The sequence below is a fragment of the Callithrix jacchus genome, chromosome X, assembly GCF_049354715.1.
Source record: "Callithrix jacchus isolate 240 chromosome X, calJac240_pri, whole genome shotgun sequence".
NCBI classification, from domain to species: domain Eukaryota; kingdom Metazoa; phylum Chordata; class Mammalia; order Primates; family Cebidae; genus Callithrix; species Callithrix jacchus.
Window position 1 is genome coordinate 33,413,451 of NC_133524.1, and position 20,198 is coordinate 33,433,648.

Here is a 20,198-nt window from a genome sequence, read left to right on the forward strand (position 1 = left end):
GCTCTGCCAAATATATCAGTTATCTGCACACAATGAAGGCTTTGTGGAATCAACACCATGGTAACTGTTTGCTTCTCTGTCTGTGAAGATTTTAAGGGAGGCCTGGACACTGGTTGGCATGTAGTTCTGATAATTCAAATCAATTCAAACAACGGGATGTGAATTTTTACAAAAAGGTTTTTTCTCATTCAATTTGTTTGTCTGATTTTATAAATTTGGAAAGGGATTGCATACAGTGCTTGAACTTCCCTTTTACACAAAGATAGTATGGAGAGTGATTACACTCTTATTTTCATTTACATATTTTTAAAAGGCAATTTCAAATTTTGCTAGGGCAGTTTGAAGAGAGTGTTTTGACTGGGAAAAGAATCTATTCATAAGCACAGAGATGAATATGTTATGCTTCCTTTCTGAAATGGAACAAAGAAACATATCAATGAGTTTGGACTCTTCTCAACTGTTGCAGCTTCTTTCTTTTTTTTCTATCATTATTGTGACATCTTGATTTCTTGGGAAATAAGTGGAAACTAAACCCAATTCTTACCTGATTCAAGCTCTGAGCTATTCCTAACCAAATCTTATTTTTACGTTTATCTTATGTTGCTTCCATTTGGGCTTATTCCTTCAAACATCTCTGATTTCCTTACTAAAACTCTTTTTGTCCAAACATAATGTGCAGTCAGCCTAGACTCTAATACTTAACATGTACCACCATCTCTTAGAGTTCTGGGAGTTAACTGTCAGCTACTAGCATTGTTTTCTCTCCAATATTCTGCCAGTGGATAGCCTCATCTCTTTATGCCAGCAGTGAGGATGGAAGGGTGAAGAGGAAGCAGAGGCAGGGTTTCAAAAGCCTCCCATGTACTCTCCCTGAGTGCCAATGGCCAACATCCAATGGTTACGCTCAGTGACATTTTCAATGCACAATGAACACAGTCTCCTTCCTGGATGCTACTCAGTCCCTGGCTTCCAAGAAGCAATTGCACTTTTTTTTTTGTTCCTTATCAATTTAGCAACTATTGCTTCATCACTTTCTGTGGTTTGTCCTGTCATTTTCACGTATTTCACTGCTACTGAATATTCTTCAGTTATCTTTGCTGAGATGCATGGCAAATGAACAGACTCCTCTGATTGAAATGTCTTCATCCCTATAAATTAGGTGCTATCTATTCTTCCAAGTGCTTTGCACATAGCATTTTCTACTGTACTTTGCACTACCTACATGAGACTGAGTATTTAATCACCAACAAAATACATCATTCAGATGTAACTCAGTTACCTTCTTTAAAACCCTCAAGGAAAACACTGAAGACTTATTTCCAATGCCATATTCAATCTTGGATTCTGTGCATGTATTTTTCCTTACTTTAAAAACTCACATAAAAGCAGTTAATGAACTTATATATCATAAGTTGCTCATAATGGTACTCTACAGCCTGCTAATATGTTCCTTAGTGCTTACTTATCTTACCTTCGTCACATACTTAACTCTGTACTTAATATACTTCTCTGTATGTTATCACAGACTCTATCCCTGAAATGCAGTCTAACTTTATCCAGCTTCAAATATCCTTTCTTTTCTTTCTTTCTTTCTTTCTTTTCTTTTCTTTTTCTTTTTTTGACACAGAGTTTCACTCTTGTTGCCCAGGCTGGAGTGCAATGGCACAATCTCAGCTCATTGCAACCTCCACCTCTCAAATTCAAGGGATTCTCCTGCCTCAGCCTCCCAAGTAACTGTGACTACAGGCTTGTGCCACCATGTGTAGCTAATTTTGTGTTTTTAGTAGAGACAGGGTTTCAACATGTTGGTCAGGCTGGTCTCAAACCCCTGACCCTCAGGTGATCTACATGTCTCGGACTCCTAAAGTGCTGGGATTACAGGCGTGAGCCAATGCACCCAGGCAAAATCTCCTATAGCTAATAAAAAATGACTTCCTATTCTCTGTTCTCAAAATGATAATTTTTTTCTGTAATTACTTTGTTCTCTATTCTTCAAGTATATTTTAAAACCTCAACTTGTTATTATTTATAATTAGCAGTGAAGTGATTTTTTTCTCCCTTACAAATACACTCATCAGAAAGCTCTGAAATTAAAGCTTGTATAGTCCATTGCACTGTCTTTAATTTTTTCTTTTTCTTTTTCTTTTGTTTGCATATGTATATTACTAAACCAAGATAGTTTTTCTTTTTTTCTCTCTTTCTTTCTTTCTTTTTTTTTGAGATGGAGTTTCACTCTTGTTACCCAGGCTGGAGTGCAATGGCACGATCTCGGCTCACCACAACCTCTGCCTCCTGGGTTCAGGCAATGCTCCTGCCTCAGCCTCCCAAATAGCTGGAATTACAGGCACGCACCACCGTGCCCAGCTAATTTTTTGTATTTTTAGTAGAGACAGGGTTTCACCATGTTGACCAGGATGGTCTCGATCTCTTGACCTCATGATCCACCCGCCTCGGCCTCCCAAAGTGCTGGGATTACAGGCATAAGCCACCACGCCCTTCCCCAAGATAGTTTTTCAAAAAGACCTTCCTCTTTTTGGAAGTTTCAAAATATCAAAAGCATGGGGCATATATAACCAAATATTCAGATAGAGACAATTTTTCTCAGTATTATATTGCACAAATAGACTCAATCTCATCCAGTTGAATTTTCCATAAAAATGATGTAAATTAAGTTAATTACACCCTCTATGGTAAATATCAGGAGATACCTATGTGTATATAAATGTTTAAAGTAAATTTAAAGGCAAAAACACATAAAAACAGCACAAAGAACTAGAGAAATGTTTGGCACTTAAGAAGTTGTCAATTTTGCACTGTGAATGGTAAAACATTACATGGAATTAGTGCTATGTAACTGTGCTAATTATGTCAGAAGAGCCTCCTGAGGAGCACTGACTGTGTTCTGTTAATTTTCTTTACGGTGACTGCCACATAAAGTATTAAACCAAGATGACACATTTACATAAATTTTAATTCATTCACTTTCAATATACCATTTGGAACTCATCATTTCCAAATGTATAAACTCTGAAAGTGGAAATCCTCCAAGCTCCCAGACTTAACTCATTTGATTAGTGAACTAGGTTTATGAATGGCCATTTTACATTTTTAAACATCTTGGCATGTAGAATTTCATAAAAACTTAAGAGGCTCAACCTTAGAAACCTAAAAGGAAAACGCTGATGCCTGTGAAATACATTAACCATTATGCAGTCCCAGGGTTCTAGGTCTAGACCAGATAATTTATCAAACCAATTTTGAATATACATTTTAATTAGCTAGGAAGCAAGTTTCAGTATTAATAGGAACAAAACGATAATTATTTTTGTTGGTATTAACATAAGGAAGAAATAATTTTAGAGCTAAGGTAAGATTTTTCAACTTTGCTGTATTTTTAAAAATCATCTTTCTTATTCAGAGTTTCAGAAAGTGCGAAGATATTTTAATTCCCTATTACCATACAGGTACTCTCCTGACCCTGGATCCCCAACCATTTGAAGATGAACTGCTATTCATCTTCCAAGACTCAGTTCAAGATACACATCATCTGTGAAGGTTTTCTTGATCAACCTCTCTCTACTCTTCCCCTTTCAACTTTCCTTCTGGGAAAACTTGTCCCTCTCTGCTTGTTTCCACATGGCATTTGCTTTTTTAAAAAAAATGAATAATAGAATACAAATTAAATCTGCATCAAGTTGGTCTTATAAAAATATCAAATGAAATTCAGTATGAATCCTATTAGTTCTAAAAATAGTTTTAGGACTCTGAGATGCATTGATTACATGGTAATTATTATATTTTTGTAATTACAGATTATTAAAGGGGAAATCCTATTTAACCGAAAGAAAACAAGCTACTATTGAGATAAATAGCCCCTCTCCAAATCAAGATAGTTTGTATACACACACACAACACATACACGTATGTGTGTGTTTGTATAGTATGTGTCTCCGTCTGTGGAAGGGGGGAAGATAGGGCCACATGACTGTCTTTTATTTTGTAATACGTGTGATACATGTATATGTTTAAACATGCTTTAAATGTAAAGTAAATGCGGTGCATTTATAAAGATACTGAACTGAGGGCTGGGTGCAGTGGCTCACACCTGTAATTCCAGCACTTTGGGAGGCTGAGGTGGGCGGATCACTTGAGGTCAGGAGTTCGAGACCAGCATGGCCACTACTGCAAAATCCTATCTGTACTAAATATACAAAAATTAGTTGGGTGTGGTGGTGGGCGCCTGTAATCTCAGCTACTCCAGAGGCTGAGGCAGGAGAACTGCTTGAACCCGGGAGGGGGAGGTTGCAGTGAGCTGAGATTGTGCCACTGCATTCCAGCCTAGGCGAAAGGATGAGATTCAGTCTTAAAAAACAAAGTATGCGTGTGTAAAAACACACATACATATATACACACAGACATATATATATACACAAATACATATGCATACATATACTTATACACATGTACACACACACACACACACACACACACACACTCACTCAACTGAAAATCAAGCACCACAGGTTTTAATTCCTTATTTTCATCTTTTTGGTGTTTTCTTGGGTAAATTACTTAATTTCTTCAATCTTCACCTACTTCTTGTTTAAATGGTAAAAATTTAAAAGCTCTTACCAAACTCGTCTTGAAGTAAAAACATATCGTAAACCAAAAATAAAAATCTAACACCCCCCTCTAAACAGACTTCCTCCTCAACCAGGGCTCTTAAAATTCAACCTGAAAAACTGGTTCAGGTCATGAAGGAAAGTGGGGGTCAGACTTGTCTCATTATACCTCTCTGGCATTAACACCAACACAGACTTTAATTCTGATAAGAAACATTTTACAGGCTGTTCTCTCTGATGCCTGCTAGCTGAAAGCTTCATCTGCATGATAACTTTGTTCTGTACAATCTCTTATCTCAACCCAAACATTCTTTTCTATTGATCCCAGGTCTTTAGATCAAGTCAACCAATTGTGAACCAGAAAATGTTTAAATTTACCTATAGCCTGTAAGCCTCCACCCCCACCTAGTTTTCCTGCCTTACTGGAACAAACCAATGTATTTCTTAAGTGTACTTGATTGATATCTCACACCTCCCTAAAATGTATAAATCCAAGCCCCACACTAACAACCGTGGCCACATGTCATCAGGACTCACTGAGGCTGTGTCACTGGCACACGACTTCAACCTTGACAAAATCAACTTACTAAATTAGTTGAGACCTGTCTCAGATTTTCTGAGTCTACCATACAAATGCTTTTTAAAAATTACTTGTAAATGTGTTTATTTACCTCTCTAATTAAAGAGGTTTTGACCCAAGATTCAAAACAGATTAGCTTTGCTCTGATATTCCGATTACATTAGTCTATTCATCTAGCAATCAAATTAAATAAAACCTAAAGATGTTATAATTCCCAGTTATAATAAAAAGCCTATAAACTCTTTTCAATGGTTTATACAGCACCTGGAACATGACAGATGAGAATGGACGCTGTCTTCAGTTAGCAGAAACTGCTCTATTGACATTCCTATCAAAAACCTCATTTTTCTTATATTTGCAAGGTCTCAAATGTATTTCTACTTTTATATGTGTAATTTTAAGCACATCACTCATAAAATAATATGTTTCAGAACAGTAAAATTTAATGATTCCAGATTGCACTGAAATGCATGTTTTAAAGATACTAAAAAATCAATTTCTGTGGCATTTACCTTGTCCTAAAATATGCCTATTTAACATGTGCTTCTAAAGCTGAATTCTAGTCCAAATATAAAATATTGTCCTTAAAATCGTACATCTTCTTTACTGTCAATGTTGGCATATCAAATTATATACTTAATATGTATTAAAATTTTGCTTTTTAAAATATATGCCCTGGCATACAAATTCAGCGATTTAATATTTGAAGCTATTAATGCCAGAAATTTCTGAGTTATCTTGCATTGATATTCACCTTTCCACCCCTAGAACGGTTGATTGCACAGAACAGAATAAAACTGTGGTGAAATATTGTTTCTCTGCACAAAGTAAAACTTACCTAAAATATTTTGACATCTAGTAGGTAGAAATGCCATTAAAATAATCTTCCTACCTTAATTTGGTATTGAATCTTAATCATTTCATAAAACATTGGTAATCTTTCTTTTTTATTTCTAAAGTGTGGCAAGGTTGAACAGAAGTCACACTTGTAAGTTCTGTTTATACGTCTTTGAAAAACACAACCTTAAAAATTAAGTGCTAAGAAACCCCCACAAATTCTAAAATATCAGATACAGCTATATTAGAGGAATTAGTTATAAAGTCAAGGAGTGTGAAAACATGTGGACAAAAATTGCATGACCCAGAAGGTGGGAAATAAAATGCTGCTAAGCCACAGATGCCTGAAGCCTATTTTTCATTTTATAAATTGAAAGTCCCTTTGAAACACACTTCTGTGCAAGAAAATCACCTTAACACAGGTGAATAGACATATTCTCTTAAATGATAGATGAAATCTTGTCATAGTAATAAATTTATGATCATACAATGTCATATACTCAAGTTCAAAATCCTGAGTCATACATTTTAAGATCAAATTTTAAAGTTTATTTTAAATGATGAAACCAAAAAGCTGCCTATGTCCCTGTGAGAAATAAATGTGGGTCACTAGAGGGCGCACATTCCCTTTCACAACTTGTCTTCAATTTGATTCTCTTTCATTTTCTTATCTACATAACGATAATATGGTGACAAATGGATTTTTCATGGAAGTTTTACTTACACAGAAACATAAAATGTCCAAAGACATAGATAATATGGCATACAAATAATGTGTTAGTAAGACACTCTCAGATGCACAGTTAAAATGACTTCAGCCATTTTGATACACACAAAATTACCTTGAAGTCATAATACATAGAATGTCTTGAGAAAATATGACCACATTTTGGAGAGACATGCTTAGTTCAAATAATTTAGTAAAATGTTCTGGATTATGTACCAAGTAGTTTTCTTTCCCAATTTCGTTATTTTTAACTAATTTTTTAATGACTTATTAAATATGTGGACATCTGTGTTCTATAAAGCTGTTTAAAATTATACTCCTATATCACCTAAAGTTTTTTAAATACCAGGCATCCATTCAATTAAATTTAAAGTACAAGAAAGAGACAAGTGTCATTTTAAACATCGTAAGTCACAGGCTTTCCAAAATAAAACTTAATTCATCTGTTAAGAAACCTTGTATATTATTCATAATTTTTATTTTTGTAGACTGATCATGAATAGAAAACTTGAAGATTCTCATTTAGTTTCAATACACAGTGAAACACTGAGCTAAGATTCAAGAACAGGTCTGTCTGATTCCAAAGATTTCTATTGTACTACAGTTTTCTGTTGTTCCAAATGAAAGAGAACCCCACCTTGGAAAAAAAAAAAAAAAGGTAAGTCAACTTATAATTCCTGTTCATTGCTACATAGAACAGTAATTTGGTGGTTTCAACTATGCTGTCTTGGATTATACCAGAATTTGATTGCAGTGTCTAATATCAGGGTGTTAATTCAGAAAATCTTCATTAGTCTAAACTATGATCCTTAGTTGTATATTTTGTACCCTAATGGCAATATAAAATAATTTCTTTCGCCATTTATTATTACTTTGGAATTTCCCTTAATTTCATAAAATCCTCAAATTTCTAATCTGATGATACATCTTCTGACATCAGAAAAAAATATTAAGAATCGATGAAAAAGTTATTACTTTTATATAATGTGGTTAAGACAATGGTGAGCTCCAGATGTCTTGCACTTGGAAAAATAGTTCAATTTTATGGGTATTCCACTCATTTTTTAGGTTGAAAAAAACATCTAAATTTTAAAAAAACTTTAAGGTCTCTGTATTCAAAGATAATCAAGTGTTCCCATGGGGCACTTCAGTTAATTATATGTCAGAATGTAGAACAGACACAATCTAGAGTCAGTGCACAGTTTCCACAGATTTTGGACAGTCCTTAAAGAGTTCCAGTCAAGCATTTTATTTCAGCTAAATAATTTGATGAAATCCTCTTTAACTTTTTAAAAGACAGCAAGGCGTGGAGTTTCCAAAGGCAGCATCTCAAGCGAGGCTGTCTGGGTTCAAATCCTAGCTGCACTACTTTTTGTAAACTATGCGACCATGAGTCACTTGAAATTTCTGTGATACATTGTTATCGTCGGCAAAGTGTGACAATAAGAAAATTTACTTTGTAATGCTATTTTAATCATTAGATATATTAATATGTAGGAAATAGTTGGTAGAAGCCATATACATATTAGCTATTATTATCTTCCACGATGCTTTTTTAATGACTTTAAGCCAGTCCTATGTTTTTTCTCACTTTCTCATGTGTGAGAGTGGTTGTATTTGTTTAAGCATCTTGTCAATGACTGATAGAGTAAAAGTCACAATAGAAATAACAAGAATAAAAAACTGCAAACACAGCTATAACAAAGAAAATGAAACATATAAACAAAAATTAATAGCAAATAATCTCATTTTACCCATTAGTGCAGGAATCCCCAAAGTGTGTTCTTGGGACAAAATCAGTCTGCCATCTAATTTGGTAAATAAAATTTTATTGGAATGTAATCATGCTCATTCATTTATACGTTGTTTATGGCTGCTTTCCAGCTATAGCAGTAGAGTTGAGCAGTTGTAAAATGAATTTTGTGATACACAAAACCTAAAATATTTACTGTCTGGCCCTTCAGAAAAAACTTTTCTGACCCCCACTTCCCAGTCTATGAATTGAAGAAAAGATGGCCCCTCTCTCCCGACTCTCGAGATCAAATGGTATGCTTAACAGTAGTCACATCATATTTCTCTCTCTCAAAAATATGCAATGACTCCCCATAACCAGAACGTTAAAGAACACATTCCTTAATCTTTTACTGAATACCTTTAGTTATTATGAACCCAACCTACCTTTTCAACCTCAGTCCTTCTAAACTTCCTTTACTCCATATTTCTTCTGTAGACAAACAAGAATACTTAATAATCCCATGTAATGTTTTGTTCATATACAGGCTTTCTCCTGTGTTGAATTGTCACTTTCCCTCATCTTGAGCCCAATGCTTCTCTTCTCTTTAATTGTCCAATCAGATGGTAATTTTCCCATGAGCCTTCATGCCTAACTCTCAAGCAGATGAGCTTTTCTCCCTTGCAACTTTTCTAACATTTTATTAGTACTTTTTCTTCATGACAGTTTATGCTGGGTGTAAGCTTCCTCAGGGAAAAGTTAGGTGTGGTTTACAGTTAAAGTAATGGGAGCGCTTTACAAATCATAGCAATCCATTAGATATTAGTTGAGTGAATAGAAAAATTAGCATGCAAACTAATGTTGCTGCCACTTCATCTTTTTTTTTTTTTTTTTTTTTTTTTGAGATGGTTTCTCACTCTGTTGCCCAGGCTGAAGGGCAGTGGCACAATCTTGACTCACTCCAAATTCCACCTCCTGGGTTCAAGCAATTCTTCTGCCTCACCCTCCCGAGTAGCTGGGACTACAGTCATGTGCCACTATGTCAGGCTAATTTTTATATTTTTAGTAGAGATGGGGTTTCACCATTCTTGAAATGTTGTGAATTGACTATAGAAGTGTTTAAAGAAACCCACCATGAATTGAATGATGACTTGTACCCTATAGCACGCCATTTAAACTTTAATCACCATCAGTGTGAAAGGTCTTTGAGTGTAAGAGAATTAAACATGCTTGTGGGTCTTTCAAGTTTAAATAACTTCCAATCAGGGTTCAGAAACAATCTAGTGTAATGTGGAAAGCCATTTCAAACTGATATATACTTACTGCCCCATTGCTAGCATCATGAACTATTTCAATCCATCTAATCTGTTAGTGAGCATCTCTATGAACTTTAGTCAAAACAAGAATAATACTCATTGCTTTACAAAGCCAGTTTTTAGCTTGCGCTATCATAACCAAATACCATAGACTGGGTGGCTTAACCAACACCTGCTTATTTCTCACAGTTCTGTAGACTAGAATTCCAAAATTAAGGTGCCAGCAGGGTGTGTTCCTGGTGACAGCCTTCTTCCTGGCTTGTAGATAGCCTCTGGTATAGTTTAGATGTTCATCCCTTCCCAAATCTTATGCTGAATTTCATCCCTTCCCAAATCCAGTGCTGGAGGTGGGGCCTGATGGGAGGTGTTTAGATCATGGGGGCGGATCCCTCATAGCTTAGTGCTGCCTTTGTGACAGTGAGTTCTCCTGAGATCTGCTCATTTACAAATGTGTGCCACCTCCCCCTGCACTGTCTCACTCACTTTCTCCTATTCTTCCATGTGATGTGCCTGTTCCCCCTGTGTCTTCCATCATGAGTGGAAGCTTACTGAGGCCTCCCCAGAAGCAGATGCCACCATACTTCCTCTACAGCTTGCAGAACTATGAGCCAATTAAATCTCTTTTCTTATACGCTACCCAGTCTCAGTTATTTCTTTACAGCAATGCAAGAACAGCCTAATACAACCTCCTTTGTGCTGTATCCTTCCAAGGCAGGGAGAAAGAGCAAGTAAGCTCTTTGTTGTGTCTTCTTATAAGGGTTCTAATCTCCTCGAGAGAGCCCTATCTTCCTGACCTCATCTAAATCAAATTATCTTCCAGTCTCCATTTCCAAATTCCATCACATTGGAGATTAAGGCTTCAGTTTAAGAAGTTAGGGAGGATACAGTTCAGTCCATCACAGCCTGGCATCATTTTTATATCTCTGTGGCAACATAACGTGTGTTCATTTGTAAAGATAAACGTTTCTGACTAGGGAGGAATTTACTAAGAATATTCTTGGAAGATGTCAGAAAAAGAATAATATTTTCTATTATCACATAAACGTGGTCATGGGAAGATACCATTTCTGAATTAATAATTAGAAACTCAACTTTCTTCTGGGCAAAGGTTTCTTTTTATGTAGACATTCTTCAAGACAAACATGTAATATAATTTTCACAATGTGAGGGCAAACAAGGAAAGCCAGATAAATTCCATTTCGGGGGGGGAATAGATTCTTGGGGAGATGAAGTGACTTAGGTCACATAGTTTATGAGTAGAAGATGCAAGGCCAGAACCCATCTGTGCGGTAATATGCCCATCTGCTCTCAGATCTATTCCCCACTTTTCTTCTGTCCATTCCATATCAGAGGGATATACATTTCCCAACACTACCTGCCCTCCTAATTGTTCACTTGGAGGCAGTGGCAGAATATTGGAAGATGGGAGGAAGAGAAAAGAGAAGGTATATTTTCTTCTCAAACTACCTTGGGTGGCATTTCCAGAGCAGCTATATCTCTACTGTGGCTTCAGTTTTCTATGGATAGCTCCCTCTTCAACAATCCAATTTTCTGCCTGGCAGTCCTAACTTTAGTTTAATCTGTGTTCGAAAGCCCCAGCTTCTGAGCTCTGGTAATATCACTTTTTCTGTATTGTTCCTCCAGCTCTAGGGATATTAGCAGCTTCCTTATGTTGCTAGTGCTTTGAATTGCTTCTCCATCCCCTGCGCTGCTTCTGTTTTCCATACCTGATTAGCCAATCCCTTGCATCAGGTTTCCTCTCTTTAAGTCACTTACAATGATTTTGTTTTTCTGACAAGGCTTGCACAAAACCTGGAAAATACCTCATCAACATCCAACAAATATTTATTCAATACCTACTACGGGCTGACTTCTGGTTTATGCACTGTAGGTCTAGAGATGACAAGAAATGATTCCTTCCCTTAAAGAGTTTACTAGAGAAACAGGCATGCAAAAACAGTCATTACAGAACAATTTGGCACATGTTTTAAGGGAAGTGTTAAAAAGGCTGAGAACTGCCTGAGAGGTTATGTACCCAGAAAGACGAGGTAGTTAGTGGCAGGGAATTTGGGGATGGGAAAAAGAAAGGTTATCTAAAGAGAATCTTAGGTAGCAAAAACAGTAGGTGCAAAGAAACAGAAGCTTAAGAAAGTATACAGCATTTGGAGACCAAACAGTGGTTAATTTAAGCTAAACCACAGGACAGTGTGGGTCAAAATGCAGTGAACCATTTGCTATTAGTCTGTAAGAAGAATAGAGCTTTCACCAGAGTATAAATCCATGGAGTCACTGAACAATTTCATCTTATTTTGCTTTTAATAGCCAAACTTTCTTGACAAAGGAAACTGTACCTTGATTTATATTCTGGCTCAAGCTTCTTATCTTAATTGGGGACGGGTAATAAAGAGTTTGCAGATTACTTTGAGTAGCACTGGTATATTTTTTAAAAAAGGAGCAGAGGAGAAGGGAGTGAAGCTGGAGAGGTAGGTAGTTAAACATCACAAAAGAATTTCTATGCCACGCATTTCAAGATTTATGGGCAGGGGAATGATCTAATTAAAACTGCATTTTAAGATATCCCTTGAGAGGCTGTGAAGAACCTGGATAAAAGAGGTAAGAGCAGAGGCAGAGAAATCAGTTACAAATTTTATACAGAAAACAATCAGTTTAAACTGGAGTGAAGGCAGCAAGGAAGTAGAAACAATAACAAATTAAATAGAATTTGACAGGTACATTTGGAGGGATTTCGTGATGTGGCAGATACCAAGACCACTTTGAATGGCACCACAGGTTGTTCACCGCACAAGTTCAGGATGCGCCATTCTTAGAGACTGAAGTGAACGACCCTCCCTAGAGTTGTATGATCTAAACTGCAAAACTACATTTGAGATTCCAGTAAGAAATCCAGGAATACGTAGCCTATAAGCATTTGAATTATACAAGTATGAACATCAGAAGAGAGGGTGAGTTAGAAATATCAATTAGTGAATAATAAATATAAGTGAATGATAAAGATTATAGAGAAAGTATCATAAGAAGAAAATAAAACCAAGGTTTGAGTCTTAAGGAGCCTGACATGAAAGGGCAGGAATAGAAGACTGAAAAGACATGGTCTGAAAGCAGGAGAAATAAAACAGGAGAGAACAATGTCACAGAAACTGCAGGAGAGAAAAATTTCAAGAAGGGACTAATCATCGCTGTCAAGCACAAGACAAAGGTCTAAAAGGATAAGAACTGAAGAGTGACCTTTGGAGCTGGTAATTAAGGAGCTCTCTGGTGACCTTGCTGAGAGCAGTTTCAGTGCTTGATGTAGAGTATGAGAGGGTAAAGGAAAGAATCAGAAGTAAGGGAATAGAAACAGTTTTGGTCTTCTGATTAAAACTGACTTTTATTGGCACTCAACTGGGCTCCTCCTGTTAGATAACAGTGTGAGTATCATTTTCTTCACTCAAAGAACAAACAAAACTCTATGTCACAGCTCTGGGAATGTGATCCTGTCTTCTGCCTTGTTGATATTCTTTTATGCCTTGTATTCTGGAAGAATACATTTTCACATAGCTGCATAGTAAGAAATCCAGAGATCCATAGAGTATCTCATGGGACCAGTTCTCATTATAGTCCATTTCTATGCACAGCATGAATGGAACATCTGCCACACAGAAGACTCCATACAGGCAAGGAACAAGAAATGGATCCTGGCCCAGAGAAGTTTTAAGTCTAGTGGATGAAACAGACATATGGATACATCATTTCATTGTTAAGCAGCAGAGGTGTTATAAAATGCAATAGTAGTAGCCCTCAACCTACCTAGGAACAGATGGACCCTTTATGGGGGCTGGCATGAGGAAAGAGAATCAGGGGTCAGACTGTAACTGAGAAGACACTCTAGTGAACTGATTTCCAAAGTGCGGGCCCTAAATCAGTAGCAGCAGGATCACCTGGGACCTTGTTAGAAGTTAAAATTCTTGGTCACCCCTCCACACCTATTAGTATTAGAAACTCTGGTGACTCTGATGCATGCTGAAATATGAGAACCACTGTTTTCATGCAAGTTGGAGAGGAATCTCAAATTTTATGGTGTATCAGTATCACCTAGAGTGCTTGTAAAATATTTTCGGGCCCACCAGCACAGTTTATGATTCAGCAGGTTTGGGAAGGGCCCTCCAAATCTGCATTTCAAAGAAGCTTCCAGATGATGATGGTCTTTTATGCACTGAAGTTTGAGTATTGCTGTTCTAAGTATTCTTTGATCCCATAGCGTTCTCTAGAATTCATATTACTCTATTGCTCAAAACACTGTTATTGACTTATTCTTGATGCCTAAGACAAAATAATTTCAAGAATATTTAGTAAATGGTTACCTTTTTGAGGATCTGAAGATGGTATGCAAGGTTTCTTTAAAAAAAAATCATGTCTAAAGTGAAACTTGAGTTTATGACCAAGGTCATTTCCCTTTAATACATATAAAGAAACATGGCATTGCAACTATAATACTAGAATGGAATTAGGAGACTCAGTACTAGTTTTTATTTTGCAACTGAAAGCAAGTTATTTAACCTTTCTGGACCTCAATTAACCTGTAACCATGGACAAGTCTAGTCTCCTTAGGAAAAAAAGAAGTAAATCACTTAAAATGTTTTGTTTCTATGGGCTGTGCCATGGGGCAAAAGTGTCGTTACTGAGTTCAACATCCCAGATATTTTAGAATCAATTTATTATATAGAACATAGAAAAATGATTCATCGATACATTAATCATCTAATTAGGTCCTTCAAATAAATTGGGGTATTTTCCCATACAACTTTCAGATTTTAATTTAGAAACCAAAGTTGTAACAAATATCTAAAACAAAATTGTTTTAAGTATGAATCTCGTAAAACTGCAGAAAGAGAGGTTTTGTCTAACAGTTATCTATCTTCTTTCCAGAGAGATGTGACACGATTTAACTTCATCTGGACAGCAGCCATACAAAGAAAGAAAATCAAACAAACAAAACCAGAAACAAACTGAAAAGTAGAATATATAGTAATAATTCAGGTATGTTGATCAGTTAATTTATCCTTCTATTTATTTAGCATGTAGGCAATAGCCAGAAAAAGCAAACTTACATTCTGTCCTGAAAACAAAGATATTCATTTATGAACACTTTACTTGGGAGAAATTATCTTTACTGAGATGGTATTTACTTAAAAACAGTTTGCCCTTCATTTTGCCTGTTGCTACAAAAGTATAAACTGAAGCTTTTTTGAAAAATCCCTTAAAATAACTGCTACATGATTAGGAACTAATCTCCTGGATAAATGTCAATTAACTAGATAACAGATCTACTTCTAACCTAGTCTGAGTTCCATGCTCTGATAATTACCTACATTTAAAGTAATATCACTGAATTGAAGGAATAATTTGCCATTAGAATTAATTATCTTTTTGACCCAAATCATCACACACTTTTGTAAATCTCAGTGTAAGGAGGAAAATTTATGCAATAAATACAATATATGTAGATACTGTGTAATTTAGGAATCAACTAAATGTACCTCAGATGGTTAAGGAACTATGCTGTGGTAGAGAGCTGAATTTTAAATCCCTTAATAGTTTTCAGTAAATAAGGATACCCTAGTGGGTAATATTGGAATAATTAAAGATTATTAGAATGGTCACATGTTTACTTTTCAGAACAATTCTGGGAAGAGCTAGGCAGACTTTTAAAGTGATATTGGAATGTCAAATTTTAGTTACTGTAATTATTTGAATTACTTATCATTCATTCTCTCAACAAACATTTATTGGTTGTTATATGCACAGTATTTACCTCAATGGGATCTAAATAAATATAAAGAAGTATAGTAATAGGTTTCCTTCGTTGGGACTGGCAGTGAGAAATTTTATGTGAGTAGCATGAAGGCATATAACAAAGTGAATGTAATGGAATTTAATGGCTGACGTGGAATGATTATTGGGAAGCTAGACATAAAATTAGTGGAGAATGAGAATAATATCGAATGCTATAGGAAGGGCCTGGATTTTATTTTGGAGGCTTCTGGAGTTATGGGAATTTGCAGGTCTGGAGAGACAGCAAAAAGCAACATTTTAGATATATTAATTTTAGGTACATCGATTAGAAAGGAGAGCAGTTCTCCCCAGAGTGAGGTATATGGCTCAGGTTATGGACCTGGCAATTAGAATGATCATGAAATGACTGAAATGATGGCACTTACCCAATAATACAATCTAATTATAATAAATAATAAGAAGAAAGATTCACAGAACTGGAGAAGTCAAGTGGTAAATTCTGTTTTGAAGAGGAAGACACAAAGGTAACTTTATATTTGTCAGGTTTGAGATGATGTTTATTATGGAATTTTTCCCTGTCAATAAGAAATGACTACTATTTTCACCACTCCCTCCACCACCACCACCACCACCATCATCTCTACCATCTTTACCTTTCCCACTATCACTTCCACCCCTACTACCCATCGCAATCTTCCTCCGTCTTTATCATCTCTACGGTCTCCACCACCAAACAAGAATCATAACCATTGCATTTACTGAATGCTTACTATCTTAAAGGTAATGTATTAAATGCTTCTTATTGAATCCTCATGACTGGTGTTTTATCAAGTGAGAATATTGGAATTGGAGGCATAGCTATTAAGTGATTTGCCTGAGCTCATAAGCTAATAATTAAAACAGGTAGTTTTCACAAATACCAGGGGTTATCACTTATAAGTGGGAGTTAAACACTGAGTACACATGGATACAAGAAAGGGAACAATAGACACTGGGGCCAAGGGTACAAGGCAGGAGATGGGTGAGGATGGAGAAACTGACTATCAGATATTATGATGATTATCTGAGAGACAAAATCATCTGTACACCAAACAGCCACAACATGCAATTTACCCATGTAACAATCCTGTACGTTTATCCCTTGAACCTAAAAGTTGGGGGAAAAAAAGCAGGCAGCATTCAAACCTGAGTAATTCTGATTCCAAAAGCCATGCTTTTTACAATATTTGCTACTTCTCTAGACACATAATAAATAAATTAAAATAACTAAAATATGTGTGCGATGTATAAGTAGATATGGTTAATTGGAAGGAACAAATGTTTGCATTTGATAAAAATGAACATTGAGGCAGTGGCTGGATGCACAGTTGAAATAGCTTTAGAGATTTAAAGCTTTACTTTGAGGGAGAGAGTCAAATCTGGAACTACATGATTTGGGAGTCATTCACTTAGAGCCAGACTCGAATCAATGAGAGGAGACAATCCAAATAAAGAAGTCAGAAAGGCAAAGAGATGGATTTGTGAGATACTCCGGTAGGAATTAGGCAGAAGGAAGAAAACGAGTCAGGTAAAGAGTGGTGGGTGACAACTGGTAGTGTGTCCTAGAAGCTGGAAGAGGACATCACTTAAATAAAACACTATTAGACAGATAGTCAAGACCTCGATATTCACAGTGAAATATTAGTGGGTTTCACATGGGACAGAAATGGGACACTAGCTAATATATAAAGCTTCTGGTTATATTTGGAAGATGCCTCTTTAATCATTAAAATACTTTAACCAGATTCCATCTTGTAGACAATTATCAATTAATGAATTTGTTCCTAAATGTCTACCTTTTTGCTATCTTCGTTCAGTCTAAATATATCAATCTAATATCTTATATAGAGTGTTCCAATAATTTTGTTAAATTTTTGTCCAAATCAGGACACATTTGAAAGTGATAGTTGAAGCTCTCTATAAATATGCAGGGACAACAGGTATAATCTGGAATAGCTTCAGGTAAATCAATAGGATTACCTTAGTCGCATATCTATGAAAAAGACATTTTACTATACAGCCCAGGTTTTTAGCTACCTCAGTTCAAATCCTGGTTCAGGTGCTCTGTAGCTGTGTATTATTTTATAAAGTAATAATAGCCATACGCATTTTGGGAGGTTATTGGGAAAAACATTTGTGATGTCAATAAAGCATTGAATCTACTACTGAACACATAATAAATTCAATTAATGTTAGTTTTTACTTAAAGGATTTTTCTTTATGTACCCAATGGAACTTGGCATTTATGCACTTACAAAAATTGTTGAAAACTTATGATACAAACAAATTTTGGCGACAGAGTATTTTGCTACCAGCCACTCTTTCTTGAAAACAAAAAGAAGTCAGACCACACATTTTTTTTAACCAAATCATTCTCCAAACAGGAGCCAAGAATAAGCTTCTGAAGACCGAGACTGACAAGAATCACGTTGTTTTGTTAATTTCTGTATTAGGCAAGTTCTGAAGACATTAAGAGGGTTAGGCAACTAGGTGTCCCTATTCCTCTGTTTGGAAGACTGTCAGAGGGTTGTTGCAATGTTGCAAAGTATCTAAAAATCCATATGTCCTCTAAGGGTTGTCTGTAAACACGTTTAATGTGACAACAAACAAATCAATGTACAACCTACTAGGATTAATAAAAAGGAAATTCATCAAAAGCTTTGTTGGTTTGTGCCATTATGCTTTTTTCTCCATCAATTATTATTAGTCCTTCTACCACCATCACAAGTAGAGTCCTTAGAAGTTCTTGAAAGTTTCTGCCCCAAAAAGAATGCTAATATTTGTAGAGTTTGAGAACCATTCCACTGGAGCAATGGTCAATAAACTTTTTCTGTGACAGGACAGATAGTAAATATTTTATTATTTATGGCTTTGTTGACTGTACAATTTGTGCTACAACTATACAAACTCTGCTTTTGTAATGTGGAGGTAATCAAAAATGATAAATAAATGTGCATGGCTGTGCTCCAATAAAACATTATTTATAACACCGAAATTTGAATTACATGTAATTTTTACATGTCATAAAGTATTATTTTTCTTTTGATTATTTTCAACCATTTGAAAATATCTAAACACTTCTTAGCTGACGAGCCCTACGAAACTGGCAGCATGCTAGATGTGGTTAGCAGGTCTTAGTTTGCTGACCCCTCAGCTAGAGGATTTGCTTAGCCATGATGACACAACAGGAAGAAAAGGCCCAGTGATTTACTTTGGAATTATCAAAGCAGGTCTTAAGTCATTAGTTAATAGAGAAGTACTGAAAGTTCCAAATGATATATTTGGATAACTTTTCTAGATTTTTAAAATTTTCTTAGAACATCTGACACACTATTTTTAGGTGTGTGTTCTTTTCATACTTCCTTACCCTGGTATACACAAATTCTAATGTCAAGTGTTCCATGAGTTCCTAAACATATGCTGCTTAGAGACATACGGCAGATTTTAATGTTCTTTCTTAATCTTAGAATTACAATAACTGGAATGAAAGAAAAATTGTACCTTTTAAAATAATTTTTATGCCAGCTTTGCACTCATAAAATTTTACTGCCATCATTTTAATATATCCACTGATTTACATAATACCTAACTTATCTAAAATGCGTAGTTCTGAATATTCACAAAAAGATCAGTTAAAAATTCTAACACCTTCAAGATAAGATTTTATAAATATCAAAGAACAGGAAATCTGTTCTGTAATTACTCCTGATTTAGGATGTACAGATTGAGACATTATGTTCTCGTAAACTAGCAGAATGGATCTCATCTATTATAGGTGTACTTCTTCATGAAAATGTACTTTCCATTACTGGAAAAAAAGACATTTAATGCAAAACTAGGGACTCAACAAGCAGGGCTTTTATAAGAAAAAAAAACTCTTTTAGGATTAAAATGCTACCATAGTAGTTTATCCCCTATAGTTTCTTCTTCCGTTCCAGAAAACACCATTTCCATCAAGCATTTAGTTTTTGTTGGGAGAGTGATTTCTTGGGAAAATTTTAAAACATACTTCATAATTTTTCTCACTACATTAACTGACATTACAGGTACCCAAGGCTTCCAGAAACACTGCTGAAGTAAAAACACCACCAACAAAACTGTTATAAATGAGTTTTCTCCACCTCATTTGCAGATAAAGCTTAAGATGCTCTCACCTTTTCCTAATTTCAGAATCCACAGTAATCTGCCTCTTCTTTTGGGGAGGTGGTGGTGGAAGTTCCTCTTGAGCATGTTTTACCAGGATTTGCTCCCTTGTGGTCACCATAGTTACTGTTTCCATTACAGTTGTCTGTGTCAGTGATGGCTGAGCAGTGGTGACAGCCTGTGAAATCTGTGAGAAGTATTGAAACAGAGGTCAGACATTGCTCGAAAGACATCAGTAAAGACCGCTTGGAGTGCCAAAGGAAAATAATGAGAAACTGTTCTTCCTTGTTGGTAGATTGACCTTCAGATCAAAATAGCACCATATTGAAGCCAAATAAAATTGTTTTATCTGACTTAAGTTAGGGTGACTGAAATAGCAAAGGAAAGTAATCTCAACATAGAAAGTAAA

General features: G+C 35.7%; 1 protein-coding gene across 17 annotated transcripts in view; it reads right to left on the reverse strand.

The window, feature by feature from the left end:
• Nucleotides 1-20,198, reverse strand: part of DMD (dystrophin) — a 2,312,475-nt gene that overhangs the window by 1,456,235 nt on the left and 836,042 nt on the right. For all 17 annotated transcript variants that reach the window (XM_054251383.2, XM_035288503.3, XM_054251382.2 and 14 more), the window contains one exon: nucleotides 19,801-19,976. In XM_054251383.2, the coding sequence (XP_054107358.2) occupies nucleotides 19,801-19,976 (176 nt within the window). The remainder of the gene's footprint in view (nucleotides 1-19,800; nucleotides 19,977-20,198) is intronic.